Source organism: Pantherophis guttatus, chromosome 8, assembly GCF_059756535.1.
Source record: "Pantherophis guttatus breed Tessera chromosome 8, ASM5975653v1, whole genome shotgun sequence".
NCBI lineage: Eukaryota > Metazoa > Chordata > Lepidosauria > Squamata > Colubridae > Pantherophis > Pantherophis guttatus.
In genome coordinates, this window is record NC_142070.1 from 67,840,015 (window position 1) to 67,858,191 (window position 18,177).

At 36.3% G+C, this 18,177-nt stretch overlaps 1 protein-coding gene across 3 annotated transcripts in view; it reads right to left on the bottom strand.

The window, feature by feature from the left end:
* NDST4 (N-deacetylase and N-sulfotransferase 4) overlaps positions 1 to 18,177 on the bottom strand; it is a 160,853-nt gene that overhangs the window by 69,800 nt on the left and 72,876 nt on the right. For all 3 annotated transcript variants that reach the window (XM_034411404.3, XM_034411406.3, XM_034411405.3), the window contains exons 3-4: positions 9,913 to 10,000; positions 78 to 232 (exon numbers count right to left, since the gene is read on the bottom strand). In XM_034411404.3, coding sequence (XP_034267295.2) covers positions 78 to 232; positions 9,913 to 10,000 — 243 coding nt within the window. The remainder of the gene's footprint in view (positions 1 to 77; positions 233 to 9,912; positions 10,001 to 18,177) is intronic.

The following is an 18,177-nucleotide window of genomic DNA, read 5'->3' on the forward strand; positions in this document are numbered from 1 at the left end:
TTTTACTTAAAAAAAATTACTGTATAATGTTGAGGGGCAGCCAATTTTGCATCTACATATATTTTAGAGATACTCACTAATGCAAATTCCTTGTTCAGAATCATCTGCTCCACTAGTGATGACTCATTATGGAACAGATGAGGTTGCATGTGGCTCCACATGTGAGGAAACCACCAGAATTCGTCTACAGATCCCAACAACAAGTCATCTCCTTCATCTTCTTCAACGGTTCCTAAGAAATGAAAGGCAAATGTTATATCGTAAAGGACATGATGATACAATTTATTTTCAGATAAGTGATAGTATAAAATACATTAGTTTTGGAGTCCTGGTTATGTTTTTTTAAAAAATTCTTAATAGATAGAATTATTTATTGGCCAAGTGTGATTGGACACACAAGGAATTTGTCTTTGGTGTATATGCTCTCAGTGTACATAAGGAGAATAAAATACATTCATCAAGAATAAAAAGATACAATTCTTAATGATAGTCAAGGTTACTAATAAGCTATCAAATCGTTCTAGGAAACAAGTAAAAATAATATAAATTGAAAGATACAAGCACATGGTTATAGTAATAAGTGGGAAGAGATAGTAAGGAAGAGAAGAATAATAGTAATACAGTCTTAGTAAATTATTTGACAGTGTTGTGGGAATTAGTTGTTTAGCAGAGTGATGGCATTTGGGAAAAAACTGTCCTTGTGTCTAGTTGTTCTGGTGTGCAGTGTCCTATCGCATCATTTTGAGGGTAGAAGTTGAAACAATTATGTTCAGGATTGAAGGGGTCTGTAGATATTTTCACAGCCCTCTTTTTGACTCGTGCAGTATACAGGTCCTCAATGGAAGGGAGGTTGGTAGCAATTGTTTTTTCTGCTAAAGTTCTAATTATCGGTTGAAGTCTGTTGCAGAACCAAACCAGACAGTTATGGAGGTGCAGATGACAGACTCAATAATTCCTCTGTAGAACTGTATCAGCAGCTCTTTAGGCAGTTTGAGCTTTCTGAGTTGGCACAGAAAGAACATTCTTTGTTGTGATTTTTTGATGATGTTTTTGAAAGTTCATATAAAATTTAAAGGCAGTATCAAAAAAGAATTGTTAGCAAAATGACTTCATGCAGGAACTAATGTGCTTAGCACATATGTCTTCAACAGGTTTGGGATGTCTGCATATAATGCATTAAAACACCAGGAATTCTGGGATAAAATATAAATATTGGTTTTTGTAGAATCTAAGCAACATTTTTTTTTGCATTGAACACTATCCTGAAACCAATTATAAGGTCCTGCCTAGCAGGAAATATGCAGGCTTAGAATCTATATGCATGTTTGAGATAGGCTGCAATCAGATGAAAAGACAGCTTTCTTTGTGCATTGCCTTGCACTTCATGGTCCTATATACTGTAAGGACTTTGTTAGCTGGATTGAATGTTCTGTAGTTTCCAAGAAAATTCTCAATGATATCCTTGAATGCTTTCTGGGCAATTTTCTCTGGCCCTGCTAACAGATCTTCAAACTGCTTGTCATTGGTGATTTTTCTGATCTGTGGACCAACAAAAATGTCTTCCTTAATTCTGGTATCAGATATTCTTGGAAATATCTGTCTCAAATATTGAAAACTTTTACCTTGCTTGTTTATTATTTTTACAAAATTTTTCACCAGTCGAAAAGCCAAAACAAAAATACCTTTGTCAGACCAACAATTGGTTCATGTGCCACATGTTTCTGTCCTGGAACTAAATTTTTTCAGAGTGGCTATTTCTTTTTAATGTAATGAACAAGAAGCAATGGGTGGAAACTAATCAAAGAGAGAAGCAACTTCAATTAGAACTAAGGAGAAATTTCCTGACAGTTAAACAATTAATCAGTGGAACAACTTGCCTCCAGAAGTTGTGAATGCTCTAACACTGGAAATTTTTAAGAAGATGTTGGAAAACCATTTGTCTAAAGTGGTGTAGGGTTTCCTGCTGAAGCAGAGTTTTGGACTAGAAGACCTCCAAGGTCCCTTCCAACTCTGTTATTCTATTCTATTCTATTCTATTCTATTCTATTCTATTCTATTCTATTCTATTCTATTCTAGTCTAGTCTAGTCTAGTCTAGTCTAGTCTAGTCTAGTCTACCCTACCCTACCCTACCCTACCCTACCCTACCCTACCCTACCCTACCCTACCCTACCCTATCCTAATGAGATTGTCTTGCATGGCTATCCCATTCATATATGTAATAATAACTGTACATGGTATATCCAATCTGCATTCCAGCAGTAGAGACACACTTTTAAATCTCCACAGATATTCTAGTTGAACTTGGTGTACCAGGTGTGCTTCAACAACAGTTCCATGTTTTCATATGTTTGTTTCATGTGTGCAACATAACCCATAAATGGTGTACATTGCCAAAACAGACGACTTCTATAAAACAGTACATGATAGGTTAAATTACAGGTTACTTTCATGATTAGCAGCCAAAAATCCATAAAAGACACCCAAAAGTGTTCAGGAAACAAAATTGTCCCATATAATAATAATTATTATTTAATATTATTTGTTCATAACAATCTGAAGAAACAGCTACCAGTTCTTTAGCTGATCTTGGGCTTCATATGCATCAAGTTCTTCCCAAGAACCTAGGATTCATAATGTATCAGCAGAGTTCAGTGCAGCCTTTTGTAATTGACAGATGGACCTTTTGCCAGTGCACAGATTTCCTAAGTGTCATCTAAGATGATTTTGGTATGGCACCCAATATACCACTAGGACCATCACTAGGATGGCCAGTTTATGCCATAACATTTCAATTTTGATTGTCAGATCCTGATGCTTTGTGATCTCTTCCAATTCTTTGTCTTCTATCTCTGGTATTGCCACATCAATTACTCACACTCTCTTCTTTTCAACCAGAGTTATATTTGGTCGTGTTATCAGTCTGTATTCAGAAATCCTACAATATTTTACCTCATTTTAAAATTATTTTTTCAACTAAATATTCCAACAATTTTTCATTACTGGTACATGATAATTTTTACAGGTGATCCAGTGAATCATTTTGGTCACTGTGTTATGTCATTGTTTGTACAATTAGTTGGTACAATCTTCTTGCATGAGCTGAATTTAAGAAATTACTGTGTTTTCTGTCTCTTTGCACTTTAAATTTATTTTTAAATTTAAAGTAAAGAAGTAAAAATTATTGATTTGATGAATTTTCAATTCTGCTCTTGATTGAGTTAATTTCAATAGCTTGCTCTTGGGCTGTCAGAATGAGGGTGGGTTTTTTTTTTTTAAATGCTATGATTACAATCCAGGTCCAGTCTTTATCCACTTCCCCCTCGATCTTTTGTAGATATTGGACTATGCAATCCATTTCCTTTTACAATATTTTGATATTCACTTTATTTAATGTATATTTAGTAAGTTCCAATTTTGAACTTGCATCAATGCTTGGCTGTCTTTTACATAACCGGTCAAAGCACACTCTTCTTGATTGACAGTTTGACTTAAAGTAAACCTCTGCTTCCATTTCTGAGGAGCAGGTATAATCTATCCATATCACTACAGGAATGAAATATAAGATCAATAGTTATGAGTTATTTTTGTTTTTCAGTTCAAATTGTCTAGTTCAGCTTATGTTCAGTTAATAATTCTTACAGTGTATCGTACCATAGGTATGGCCCAAATATTGATAGCTTTGATGGTGTTTCAACCATTCAATTTTGTCTTTAGCAATTTTCTCACTCTTTGAATATATTCTTTACTAATCGCCTTTTTTAAATTTGTCCATACTTTTTGTTATCCAACTATAAAATACTCAGATACTTGTAGGCTTCATCTCAAAGGCTCTTGAGATTTGGTCATTTGGCATTTCAATTCCATTACTATTTATGATTTATTGGCTGATTGATTGCTACTGGAACACATTTTTCTAGGTCAAATTCTATATCTATGTAAAAAAAAAATTATGACAATGTTTGTCAATGACGGGATTTCAGTTTCCGATTTTCCATAAAACTTCATATCATCCATAGAAAGCAAATGAGAGATTTTATTAGCATTTTTATGCTGCTTGGTAGCCAAGATTTTTTTTTGTTCAAAATAACTGAAAGTGTGATCATAGCAATGACAAGATAGTAAGGGTGATAATGAATCACTCTGGAGGATTTTATAATGGTTGTCACATAGTTAGCCAGATGTTCAACACTTGATTTGGCATTTTTTGTTCACTTATTAAGGACAGTCAGATGTGCACGTTTGATGGTGATATAAATACCGTTGCAGGATGTAACCTTTTCTGAGTAAAGCAAAGGTCCAGCTAATCCTGTCTTGTCTCCATCATAGTGATAAATCCGATCCTTTAGAAGCTCTCTCATGAGAGAAACTATTATTTCTTATTATTGTCTATTAATTACAGGCTAGTGAAATTGTTACCCTGAACAACAAAAGTCATGAGAATTAAACAGACACATAAGCCCCCAAAGTAAGCATTTCAATTCCAAATCCCCACAAGCAGAATACAAATCACCATCTTTTCAAACAGAACCTTCCAGATTTAGTCCTCCCAATGATTTATTTAGGAGCAAAAGAAGGAATAAACGATGACCTATAATAAATCTCCAAAGACTGTTCCCTGCCCCCCCTTGCTGGGGATCTAATTGAGATTGGTTGCTTTATCATTTCTATTCTGAACATGATACTATAATATATCCAAGGGTGGGATTCAATTTTTTTTACTACCGGTTCTGTGGGTGTGGCTTGGTGGACGTGGCAGGGGAAGGATACTGAAAACCTCCATTCCCATCCCACTCCAGGGGCAGGCTACTGCAAAATCCCCATTTCTTCCCGATCATCTGGGACTCAGGAGGCAGAGAATAGATGGGGGCAGGGCCACTCAGAGATGGTACTTACTGGTTCTCCGAATTACTCAAAATTTCCGCTACCGGTTCTTTCAGAACTGGTCAGAACCTGCTGAATACCACCTCTGAATATATCAAAGTAAAATAGAATGAAATCATATTGCAATACTCCTGGAACCCATCTTTTTAACCTATAAACTTCTGGCAGATTCACAATCTTATATTCCTTTTTTGAAATCCTACATTCAATATGTGTTCAGGAACCAGAATTGTGCAATCAATGAAGCAGACAAGTTTCCATATACTGATAAAGCTTGCTAAAATTTCCATAAGGCTGATACAACAAAACTTGTTCATCATCTTATCTTAAAAACTTATTTGGCTAAACAAGCCACATTTGTATTAATTAAAGGACACTCTCCATGTTTTATTTATAATTTGATAATAAGGTATACATTTGTATGGATAATGGCATGCTGCCTCTAAGTTGAAATGACAAAGCAACAGTACCAGCCCAAAAAGTAGGGCTTGCTTAACAGAATACATAGTACAACAATGGCTTAATGGAAATCACAAACCTATCTTGTGGATTTGTGCTATTTTAGTGAGTCTTAAAAACCTCTATAGAATACATAATCATAAGCATGTTCACCGTATTTAAGCCTTAGCATCATTTTATATTCCATATGGATCTAATGCAGGCTAATTTCTATTTCCAAATAGAAAAAAATACGACATGATATATATATTATCAGTATATTCCTATGGGAGATTAGAACGGACTTGAATAACTAAAACTAATAATATGATCACATCAAAAAGTTGAAAGTTGGTGTTAGCAAAATATTCAGTAGGAACTTGGAACACAATTTTAAAATATTTTGCTCAATAATTTACAAGTTGTGTGAATTATTTAAATGTGGATACCCTTGAAGAATTTGGAAAAAAAGATCTATTACTTATGATAGGCTATTACGTTATCGTCAGAGTGATATATTCATGAATGAGAACTTATTTGCACTTGGCAACCATTTCTGGAGGACAGAAATAGATGCTGCTGTTCTCTATTAATCTCTCAGTCACTGAATACACCCTCAAGCTTCATTTTTCTCTGAAGTACATTTTTCCTTATTATGTTGCTTGGAGACTTGCATCTATTTTGAATTGTATGCATCAGTTTTAATCCAAGCAGCTAATTAGCTATTTCACATAGGCAGAAATGTCTGTCTTTACCATAGAGGTAGTCCTTGAGTTACGACCATTTGTTTAGTAACTAAAGTTATGGCCGTAAGGAACAAGTAGTACTTACTGAACAAATGATACATATGCCTAGTCCATAAAGTTATGGTAAATCTCTGGCAAGTGCCTTCTTGAAAAAGGAAGATTGGAAAATACATTATCCAGATTACTATCAAATCAGGGAACATGGTAATTTGCAGGCTATACTGAACTCTGCAACTTCATGTCAAGACATTTCAGTCTAGACAAGAGTTTCTCAAGTAGACTTAGAGCAGGGATGACAAAGTCACGATGACACATTGTCATCACATGACGTATCACAACTCCCCCCCCCTTTCGGTAAACCGGGGGTGGGCGTGGCCAGTGCGTGACGCATCTGTTTGACACCCCTGACTTAGAGTGTTAGTAAAGAACGGGTACAGTTTAAATAATAATGAAGTTATGTGCTGAGATGAGTAGCACCCCTCACAGGATAAATAAATAATTTTATTTATCTTCAGAAAATAACTTCAAATGAAAGGTAGCCAGTTATTTGGATCTGTCATTATACATTTCTTTTCACTTGATAGAAACTACTTTCCCTGAACTAGTATCTACTTAGATTTATTATCTTGTTTATTACCTTTCTTATTGCAGGGATAATCCTGGAAAAAATATCTAGAATTCTTTATGAACATGGCTTAGATGTAACGCATTAAAACATTGAATCATATCTCTTTTGTATCTGCTTTTAGCCAATTTCTTCAATTACATCTCCCTTCCATGCAACATTATGTGTCATTCTAGTACATTCTTCAGCCCCTGATAAATTTATTTTGGGATGTGAGGAAATAGAGTGAACAGGGGAGAGTAGAGAAAAAATGGCATTCTATGTTGGGCAAGTAAGAGCTTTGTTGTGTACAAACAATTGTTCTGTTTGTTTTTAAGTCCATACTGAATTTTATTTTGCCTTCACAAGAATTTTGTTCAGAATGGATGGAGTCTATTTCATTCCAGAGTGTTTTGGAGAATTAAGGGAAGCAGATAACAAAATGGTGTGTACACAGGTCTGAGTATACTCTCTAAAATATGAAAATATTGATGTAAATAATATAGAATCAAAAAGTTCAGAATGTACATTTAGTACATTACAATATTTGCTTCATGATATTTCTAAGTACGTGATTTGTGCTTCATTTAATTTCATTGAATTGATGTTTAGATTTTGGAATTTTTCCTTTACTGTCAGAAGCCTTGTGCTTCTGACAGTGGGAAAAAAATATATTGTGAGGTTTCTAAGAAATCAATGAAGAGAGAGTGAAATACATTAAAAACCGGTCTTTCATTTAAATACGTCCCTGTGACAATATAAGATAAAGAAAAGATATTCCAGACATTTTAGCTGGTTGCCAGTAGAAAGGATTTTTAAAAGTTGAAGTTCATTTCAGCAGCTAATATATTTCCTTTGAGCTCTTTTCTTCTTTCATTACCTTAATCTGACAATGTGGATAGCAAAGAAATAATGTGGAGAGCATCTATTATATTTTCATCTTAAAGATATTAATGAAATACAGAACTAAAGCTACTGAAAAATAATTTAGAAACTAAAACCTAATTCAGCCCTCTCTTATTCCTGAAAAAGCAACAATATAACTAGGAAGTTATATTATATATAGCCAACCATACAGAGGCTAATCACACAGTGGGGAACTCAAGGCAATGCTCAAAGGCACTTTCTGTTGATTAATTCACATGCTGTCAGGGTTCTTTTTAAAGATTAGTAGCCACCCTTCTTCATAACCTGGAGAAGTTATGCATATTTCTTAGTTAGTCCAAATTATGACAAAAGGAGCAATAAGGTGCTATTGCTGCTTGCATCTTCATTTTGTTATTTGCCACTGAGAGGTGTGGGCGTATGTTTGTGTGTATGTTTCTCTCTCTGTGTGTGTTTTTAATATAAGTTTATTGTCTCACATATACTTTCCTAAAAATAAAATTTACTTGGCTTTCAAACAGGCAACACACACATGCTTGCTTCTATAATTCAAGGCAAAGACTGTTCCGATAACAATCTATAAATTAATTATGGAGGAAAGTAGAGTTACCTTATATTTTCTGCATTATGCAGCTCCCACAGGTTGAGTGCAAATAAAATTTAGCATGCTACTATAAACTTCTGAAGGCTATAATACTCAATGAAGTAATGCAATGTCATAAATGGTATTATATTATCTTTTCTTGGTAGCTCATGATGTGAAAGCAGTTACGGCTCCATATTATCACCACATGACTAACTGAGTTTTGGGCTACATGGCAAACTTTAAGCATATTCCAACACTATTCAATTTCTATCTAAATAATAGCAACACCAGCTGGGGATCATTTCATATATGCACTGTTCAAAAGGACTGAGCAGTGAACTCTTCTACTGTCTACTGCAAGGGTGTCAAACCTGCATTGGCATCCCGTGACATATCGGGACTTTTTCCCCCTTCGCTAAACCGGACGGGGGCGGGACAGCACATGACGCACCCAGCCTGCGGGCCACGAGTTTGACACCCTTGGTCTACTGTAATGCATTCTAATTTCTTTTTCTTCAACTTAAACCATGCTGAAAATGCAAAGTACTTGTACAGTAATGCCAAATCCTAACTAATCTCTTTTATTAATTTCTGAAAAGTAAATCAGTCAATAATGAAGTTGAGATGGTGAGAAGCAGACTGGATTTATGGAAACCGCACTGACCGCTGTGAAGCCTTTAATCTTTGCTTACTTTTAAAGCTGCCTCTTAATGAAGAAATATAGTTGAGAAACAGACAGCAAATGAATAAAGTTTAAACAGGCATTAAAAAGAAACTGGAAGCAGAGTGGAGAAATACACAAAATGTGCCTGGAAGCAGGTAATACTAATCTGCAGGATCAGCACATGGGGGCAAAATCAATTAATTACTTAGGAGTCAAAATGTGAAGTAATCCTCTTTTCATTTAATTTAAATTCCTTTTAAATCACATCTTTTCTCCTTCGGACCATACAAATCCTTCCAGGATGCCTCCTTGCTTATGTCACAGTATTTTGGTAAGACTAATTTGTATCCATGTAAAGTCACAGCAGGGTGTGTATCATGCAAATATGACTCTTGTTTAAAACGTGAGAATTCTCAAATGTCTACATTTTCTGTTTTATTCTATATAACAGAATGAAAAAAAGTTGTTTATGGAACCTTTGTCTTAATATAAATACCTGATGGTCCTATTTACTCTTTATAAATCTTCTGTTAACATTATCTATTTAAGAAAATGACTAGACTATTTTTCTATGTAATTTTAGCACGATTTTGAAATAAACCTCCAGTTCCCATACAGTCTGTTGGAGAGTTGAAATGCTCAAAATTGAAATATGCACATTAAAAAAAAAAGAATTATATATTTCAGAGACATTGATAAACATATATCAATTTAATAAGATATAGATTCATAGTGAATTTTCATGCGATAACTGTGTACATTTTGATATTTACCAAGGTTGTTAAAATTTTTAAATTTAAAAATAAGTAGAGATAGTTTTGCAATTTTAAAATATTTTTCTTCTACTTGCCTAAAGAAATATTATTTCAAAACAAATATTCAGGAGGTTCAAAGCAGTAGAACTGAATAATTATAAACCGGAGTTAATATTTATGAACAGTTTTGTAGTAACTGATTTTTAAAACAGGGTTTGTTTAGAACAGGAAATTCTTGTATTTTAACTTTAAAAAATTGTAATTTTAATATTAAGGTATTTGCAATATAATGAAAAATGTCTCTAATGTTTTTCATAGGCTTTTAACTGCTATTATGTGGTTCCTGCTTACCTGTATGGTAAAACTTTCCTGAAAATCCAAGGTTGAAGGTAAAATTTGCAACCTGACTCCGTAGTAATACTTGTGTCTCCAGTAAAGCCTGAAAAAAACATATAGGAAACTTTAGATTTTTAAAAAATCAACTATAAAAGATTAAAAGAAAACCCTATCACAACTTTTTTTTTGTCAGTAAAACTCACAATTGTCCGAGATGTAAGATTAATGTCAAAGAATGCTATCACAATAGCCTATATCAGTGGTGATGAACCTTTTACTCACCAAGTGCCAAACAGGTACGCGCTTTGCGTGCATGCATGCCATCCACACTAATGCGCGGCTCCTCCCACATGCGCTGAGCATGCAACCGCACCATCTGTGCATGCACATGAGTTTGCGTGACATGTGTGCTGCGCGGACAACCACACCATCTGTGCATATGCAATGCTTTTGTGCGGCTCTCCCTGTTGTGGCCCGCCAGCGGCCTGCGCAGATCATGGCTGATCCCGACGATGAGGAGGCTGGTGTGGTGTCGCGCCAGCAGCCTGCGCAGCCGGCGCTCGCGTCGGATAGCGAGGAGGCGGAAGAGGATGTGGTGCCAGAGGCAGAGACTCAGCCAGGGCCTTCAGAACCTCCAGAGGCTCCTTCAAGTGGAGATAGCAAAGTGGAGAGCCTCTTCTCAATGCTCGAGCTTGCAGGATTGCCAAAAGGCAGGAGTGGCTACTCAGGAGGAGGAGGTCTCCTCGAGAGTAAGGCTTGAGGATAATTGGCCACTCCTTTAGCCTATTTAAGTCACACACCTTTAGTAAGTTTCTTGCTAGAAACAACTTGTAATTATCATCAGAGCATTTTTGGAAAAGTCTTATCATATCTTGTTTTCTGGGCTGGTTGCCAACCTTTGCTGGACTTTGGTTTATTCTTGCTACTTAATAAATTTGATAAGGACCATTGGTGTGTGTCAATATCCTCGGGAATCCGGAGCTGGGGCAGAACACTCCCGTGCGCTGCACATGCAATTGCACCATCTGCACATGTGCATGTTTTTTGCATGCACAATACACACACAAATGTGCAGGCGAGCTCGAAGATCAACTGTGTCCCTTGAATTGCATGCATGTGCCCCAGAGGCCTGGACACCAGCTGGCGCGCAATCGTGCATACGCAGTTGCAGGTGAGTTGGATGACAGCTTGCGGGCCCGGAAAGATGTCTCTGGGTGCCACCTCAGGCACGCGTGCCATAGGTTCGCCACTACGGGCCTATATGGTACTATCTTTATAAGATGGCAATACATTTCTATGCATTTTCTATAAGACTAATTACGTTCATTATTAAAGTATTTAAAATTATAAATACCATTTATAAATACAGTTTAGATACGAAACTCTAATCTTTGCAGATGTTATGAAAACTGTCAAAATTCATCACCTGATGAGTAGCCCTCTCCCCATATATGAGGGATATAATATCAATTCATAGAAAGGCAGCTTTATATATTGTTCCACAAGCTCTTATTTATACAGCTCCTGATGGATTGGTCTCCACATAAACTGAGAATTTGATGAAGAACACAAGGAATCCATCAGGATGTTTATTCAACAACCTGAATTGAGACCATTCGAAACAAAGGTCATATAGTACGTAAGCAATATAAACCTACTAACTCCTACACATATTTATATCTAGGATCCACTCCAAACTTACCAATAAATCTATTGTCTACAATGAATCCTATGATATAATCCCATATGTTTAAATGCAGAAATAATTTAAGAATTTGCAATCATACTGTAATACATATCATTAATGAAAAAAGCAAGAACCAAAGACCAAAATAGTAACTATGTTAAATATTAGAAAAGGGGATACTATACTTTAGTAGCATGCACAATTATTTATTTATTTATTTATTTATTTATTTATTTTTTAACAAAGGATTCAGGTGAACTGAAACAAATACAAAGAAAATTAGTGTGCATGGTCAGGCAATTGAAACCTAAAAAATGATTTTTATTGATTGATTGATTGATTGATTAAACAAATCAACTAAGGAGAAATTTCCTGACAATCAGAACAATTAATCAGTGGAACAATTTGCCTCCAGAAATTGTGAATGCTCCAACACTGGAAGTTTTTAAGAAGAGATTGGATTTGTTTGAAGTGGCAGGGTTTTCTGCCTAAGCACAGGATTGGATTAGAAGACCTCCAAGGTCCCTTCCAACTCTGTTATTCTGTTGTTCTGCTTATTTTCCATAGCACATCCCAGTAAAATATCATTGTTGTTTCCCCTTCCTATCAATTTATTCATTGATTGGTTCGATTTATATGCCACCCTTCTCTGGAGACTCAGGGCGGCTTACAATGCGTTAAGCAATAGCCTTCATACTTTTGTATATACCTGCTTAGTAGGGCTTTCGCTCCCCCCCCCCGAGCGGTGTTCTTTTTTATACAAAGTCAGCTTATTGCCCCCACAATCCGGGTCCTCATTTTACCTACCTCGAAAGGATGGAAGGCTGAGTCAACCTTGAGCCTGGTGAGATTTGAACTTGCAGTAATTGCAGGCAGCTGGTGCTATTTAATTTTACCAAAATGCTTTTGATTGGATGTTCATGGTCATATTCCTTTTTTTTTTTTTAATTTGATTTATATGCCGCCCTTCTCCGGAGACTCAGGGCGGCTTACAATGCGCTAAGCAATAGCCTTCATTCTTTTGTATATTTATACAAAGTCAGCTTATTGCCCCCACAAACTGGGTCCTCAATTTACCCACCTTAGAAAGGATGGAAGGCTGAGTCAACCTTGAGCCTTGGCGAGATTCGAACCTGCAGTAATTGCAGGCATCTGGTCTTAATAACCAGCTTAATAACAGGTGCCTTAGACCATTGTACTACCAAGGCTCTTTCCTTTCCTTTCCTTTCCTTTCCTTTCCTTTCCTTTCCTTTCCTTTCCTTTCCTTTCCTTTCCTTTCCTTTCCTTTCCTATCCTATCCTATCCTATCCTATCCTGTCACAACACAGTGTGATGTGTTATCTTTCAGCTGTGTAAAATCTGTTATCAATTCATAATTCAAGATGTAAAGTCAAGCCAGTCAGAGAGGCACTCCATTAGTGCTGCCCTCCTGTCTTTGCTGCCTTCAACAGCCAGGACAAAAATCTCTGTCAATCATGGTTCCAGAGCAGAAACTATGAATCTGGCTGTGGGACTCATCCCCATTACAAGGTGATTTCAAGTGGTGTGGTCATACCCCCTTGTACAGAGATAAGACAAATCTGGTTGATGTACCTTGAAACCTGGTTATACTGAACAGGTGTAATACTATAGTGAAATGAGTGAGCACACAGAACTATGAATGTCAATGCGTACTGATTTTATAAAGAAAGGAAAGAGAAAAAAAATACTTTTGTGTGATTCAGATCCCATAATGATTCCGATTTATTTATTTATTTTTTACTTTATTCAGGGCTTTATAAGGATGTTGCCTATAATGGGGGTTAGGAGAAGAGGCAAAACATGGAAAACACTTTGAGATGGGGATAAGTCCTACAACCAGATTCATAGTTTCTGCTCTGGCACCATGATTGACAGATATTTTGGTCCTGGCTGATGAAGGCACCAAAAGCAGGAGGGCAGAACTGGAAAGAGCAAACTTGGAGGAATCATTCAATAACTTTGCTGCACATACTAAATCAGGACAGCAGCATTGTGGATCAGAATAGAGGCAATAGAAGCAGAAATAGGCCTGCAATTAGGGCAAAGTACACTAGTACAATGCGGACGCAGTGGCTCAGTGGCTAAGATGTTGAGCTTGTCAATCGAAAGGTCGGCAGTTCAGTGGTTCGAATCCCTAGTGCCGCATAATGGGGTGAGCTCCCGTTACTTGTCCCAGCTTCTGCTAACCTAGCAGTTCAAAAGCACATAAAAAATGCTAGTAGAAAAATAGAGACTACCTTTGGTGGGAAGGTAACATAATTCTGTGCGCCTTTGGTGTTTAGTCATGCTGACCACATGACCACGGAGACATCTTCGGACAGCACTGGCTCTTCGTCTATCAAACAGATGAGCATCACCCCCTAGAGTTGGGAACAACTAGCACATATGTGCAAGGGAAACCTCTACTTTTGCCTTTACACTAGTTCAGTATTGCTTTTTGTTAATTCTAACTCAGCAGTTAACTACTAGTGGTAAAAAAGATTTTTAAAAATAAAATTGCTTTTAAATGTCATATTGCTTTATTTTTATATGGCTTTGTTGCTATTTTATCAAAGTGTTCTTTTAAAATCGAAGATTGATTTAATACTTTTTTGTATATAGCTCTGGCCTCATTTGGGAGCAAAGGCATTATGAAAATTAAATGCAACAGTAATAATAGTAATGGTAATAGTAATAGTAATCACCTCTTGAAAGGAATTGGAGTGAATTCAATAAAATGAATATTATAATTTAGCTTAGAGGTTGAAATAATGTCTATCTTATTTTTTAATGCATTATGCATGGTTTTATGAACTTCCCTGAAAGTTCATTATGAAACTAATTATTGCAAAATATAAAATTCTGACCACAGATATATTTCAACTCTGATAAATTAAATATTGGTTCACAAGCAAACTATTAACCAGAAATGTCTGCATTCAAAATGTTTCAAGTAAAAAATGCCCAGTTTAGTTATTTATATTGTACAATATAATCAAATAAGCACTTATGTTGTTAAGAAAGTTTCTAAATTGGCAATCTCATTATATTAATTTTTATTGAATCAATATTGTAGTTATTCCTTCATATAAGCATATCCTTCAGCATCCATAGGATAAGACTTATATTCTGTCTGTACTCGACAGAGTGTAAGTTTCAACAATATTGTCGTTATTATTTGAGTTGCCTTGTCTTTATTCTTCATAATTGCTGCAGCTATTAAGCAAGCATGATATTTTTTTCACAATGTTCTTGTTAATTACAACTATTTGCATAATAAACTTTTTGGAGGCTAGTTCTCTAGGAACATTTCATGGCTAATAGGAAGCAATTTGCTTTCCTTTATTAAGTACATTAAAACTTCATGCCCCAGACATCACTGACTGTAAACATTTGATTCTGCTCAAATTTAATGCACCAAGGCATTTTGCTCTGCCATATTAGCTTTATTTATATGCTGTGTTCTGGATTGTTAGCTACTAATGAGACTTCAGCTCTTATGGCTCTAAGGCCTGAGCACTAACCTCATTTTAATGAGATCATTATTTGCTGTCTCCAAATGGAAGACAACAAATTTGCCTTTTAATTAAAGGTCAAAACACCTCTAGCTAAGGAGAGTGAAGAGGTTATCAAATCCTTTGAGAAATTCAAGGAACTTTTCCCCCCTTTTCTTTATTTCTGTGCCAAATAGATATGGTTGGCCATAATTACTTGTATAGCTTTAGAATGGATAAAGCTCTAAATATGAGCTAAGTGGGAATAACTCTAAATTCTACATCTATTAATCTTAAAACAGGGTAAAAAGGGAGCCTGGATAGCTCAACAGACAGAGCTCTGTAATTTAACAACAGCTGTCTGCAATTAAAGTAAGATCGAATCTCGCCAGGCTCAAGGTTGACTCAGCCTTCCATCCTTTCTAAGGTAGGTAAATTGAGGACCCAGTTTGTGGGGGAAATAAGCTGACTTTGTATAAATATACAAAAGTATGAAGGCTATTGCTTAACGCATTGTAAGCCGCCCTGAGTCTCCGGAGAAGGGCGGCATATAAATCAAATTAAAAATAAAAAAATAAAATAAAATAAAATAAAAAAGCAAACATCAACCAAAGTAATTAAAGAAGCTTTACTCCTAACCTAAAAGTCCATATGAATCAACGTCGCGGTTAAAGAAGGATCCCCTTGTTTACATGTAAAATTCCAGTTTAATTTAGCTAAAACTCATATTTCTTATCCGGAAAAATATAATCAATAACTATATTAGTGCCAGTGATATGATTAAGTGAACACTTTTTCTCCTTATGCTTGTATACTAATATGCATATATTAACATATGGATAGTTCTGAATCACAGTTATTATGAGCCCTATTATTAGAAATTTTTGATCTTCACATATTTAGCAACAAATATATTGAAAAAAATACAGGGACGTGGTGGCTCAGTGGCTAAGATGCTGAGATTGTCGATCGAAAGGTCCACAGTTCAGCGGTTCAAATCCCTAGTTCTGTGTAACGGGCTGAGCTCCCGTTATTTGTCCCAGCATCTGCCAACCTAGCAGTTCGAAAGCACATAAAAAATGCAAGTAGAAAAATAGGGACCACCTTTGGTGGGAAGGTAACAGCGTTCCATGCACCTTTGGCGTTTAGTCATGCTGGCCACACGACCACGGAGATGTCTTTGGACAGCGGTGGCTCTTCAGCTTTGAAACAGAGATGAGCACTGCCTCCTAGAGTCGGGAACGAGTAGCACATATGTGTGAGGGGAACCTTTACCTTTAAATATATTGGAAAAATTGTTTAAAAAGTTGGCAAACAAGTGGAAACAGACATCACTGGTCATTTCAGACTAGGTGACAGAAACAATGCAGGTGATTACTTGATAAAATTTGCCATAAAACAGCTTTAGGATCATGAATATATCAAACAGCATAAATGCCGCTTGCACACTTTGACCTCACCAAATGGACTTCACCGAAATCATTGAAAGTGTACTATGCAGTCATTGATGGATCAGTTCAGTCCTTGCTGTTAAGACATATCCAAGTGCTGATTGCAGTTCAGATCACAAATTGTTGCTGGCAAAGATTAAAGTCAAATTATGCACTATCAAAAAGGCAGTGTTTCCAAATAAGTTTGATGTCACCAAAATCCCTACTACGTATACAACAGAGGTGAAAAATAGGTTTGAATTGCTGGGCATTGCTGAGAAGATGCCCGATGAACTGTGGCAGGAAATTCAACGAGCGATATAAACAGCTTGAAGCGGACTACATGAAGGGTCACACAGGAATGCATTTATGCAAGTCAGAAAGCTCCGAGCATCATTTATTGCTTGTAAAGGCATCATTAGAAACAAGCAAAGGAAATTACCGTGTGACCAACAAGGCATCAAGAACAGATGGTGAGAATATACAGAACAGCTGTAGGTAGGTAGCAAAGGAACCCAACCTCAGGATTATGAGAAAAGAGAAGTAGAAATAGAGTTGGCCATCCTTGAAGAAGAGATCATATGGGCAAAGAACCAACTGCCAAAGAGCAAGATTCCAGGTGCTGACACTATCCCTGTAGAATTACTGAGTCCTGTACTATCCAGAATCATTAGAGACCTGAACTAGAAATAGAACCAGCCATCCTTGACAAAGTGATCATATGGGTGATGACCCAACTGCCAAACAGCAAGACTCCAGGTGTCGACACCACCCCTGCAGAATTACAGAAACGTGTATTACCCACAATCATTACAGACCTGTGCCAGAAAATGTAGGAAACCAACATGTGGTCACAGGAATGGAATCGCTAAGTGTTCATTCTATTGCCAAAAATGGCTGACTCTAAAATTGTTCCAATTTATTTCACAATTGCTCACATCAGCAAGACTCTGCTTAAAATTATGCAATGACTAGTACCAACCATCAAAAGGGAATTACCAGATGTCCAAGCTGGCTTCCGACCATATTGGAAATCTGTGCTGGACCATGGAAAAATCTTGTGAATATCAAAAGATCATTTACATGTGCTTCATCGACTACAAGAAAACCTTTGATTTTGTTGATCATGAGAAGCTATGGAGAGTTCTACAAAACAAGCACATCTGGTCAAGTTGGTGCAATTACTATGAGAAGAAGAAACCATTGTGCGAATACCATACGGACACACCAATTGATTTAAGATAGAGAAAAGAGTGTGACAAGGTTCCATTCTTTCCTCTTTCTTATTCAACCTGTATGTCAAAATGATCATGAGGAAGTTAGATCTTGAAGAATCCGAAATCAGGGTAAAGATTGGCGGAAGAAACATCAACCATCTTTGATATGCTGACACTATGAGTCTCCTCTCAGAAACCAAAGAAGGCCTGGAACATCTGATTGAGAAAATCAAAGAAGAAAGTGAGAATGTTGGTCTCTTCCTGAACATCAAAAAGACCAAGCTCATGACCACTGCAAGAAATGGAATCATCAAAATAGTAATTGAAGACATAGAATGTGGGAAAAATTCATTTTCCTGGACCGCAGATAGCTCGAAGTATGAATGTAACACAAAAATAAAATGTTGGATTGCACATCAATGATGAACCTGAGCTGAATATGGAAAAGCAAA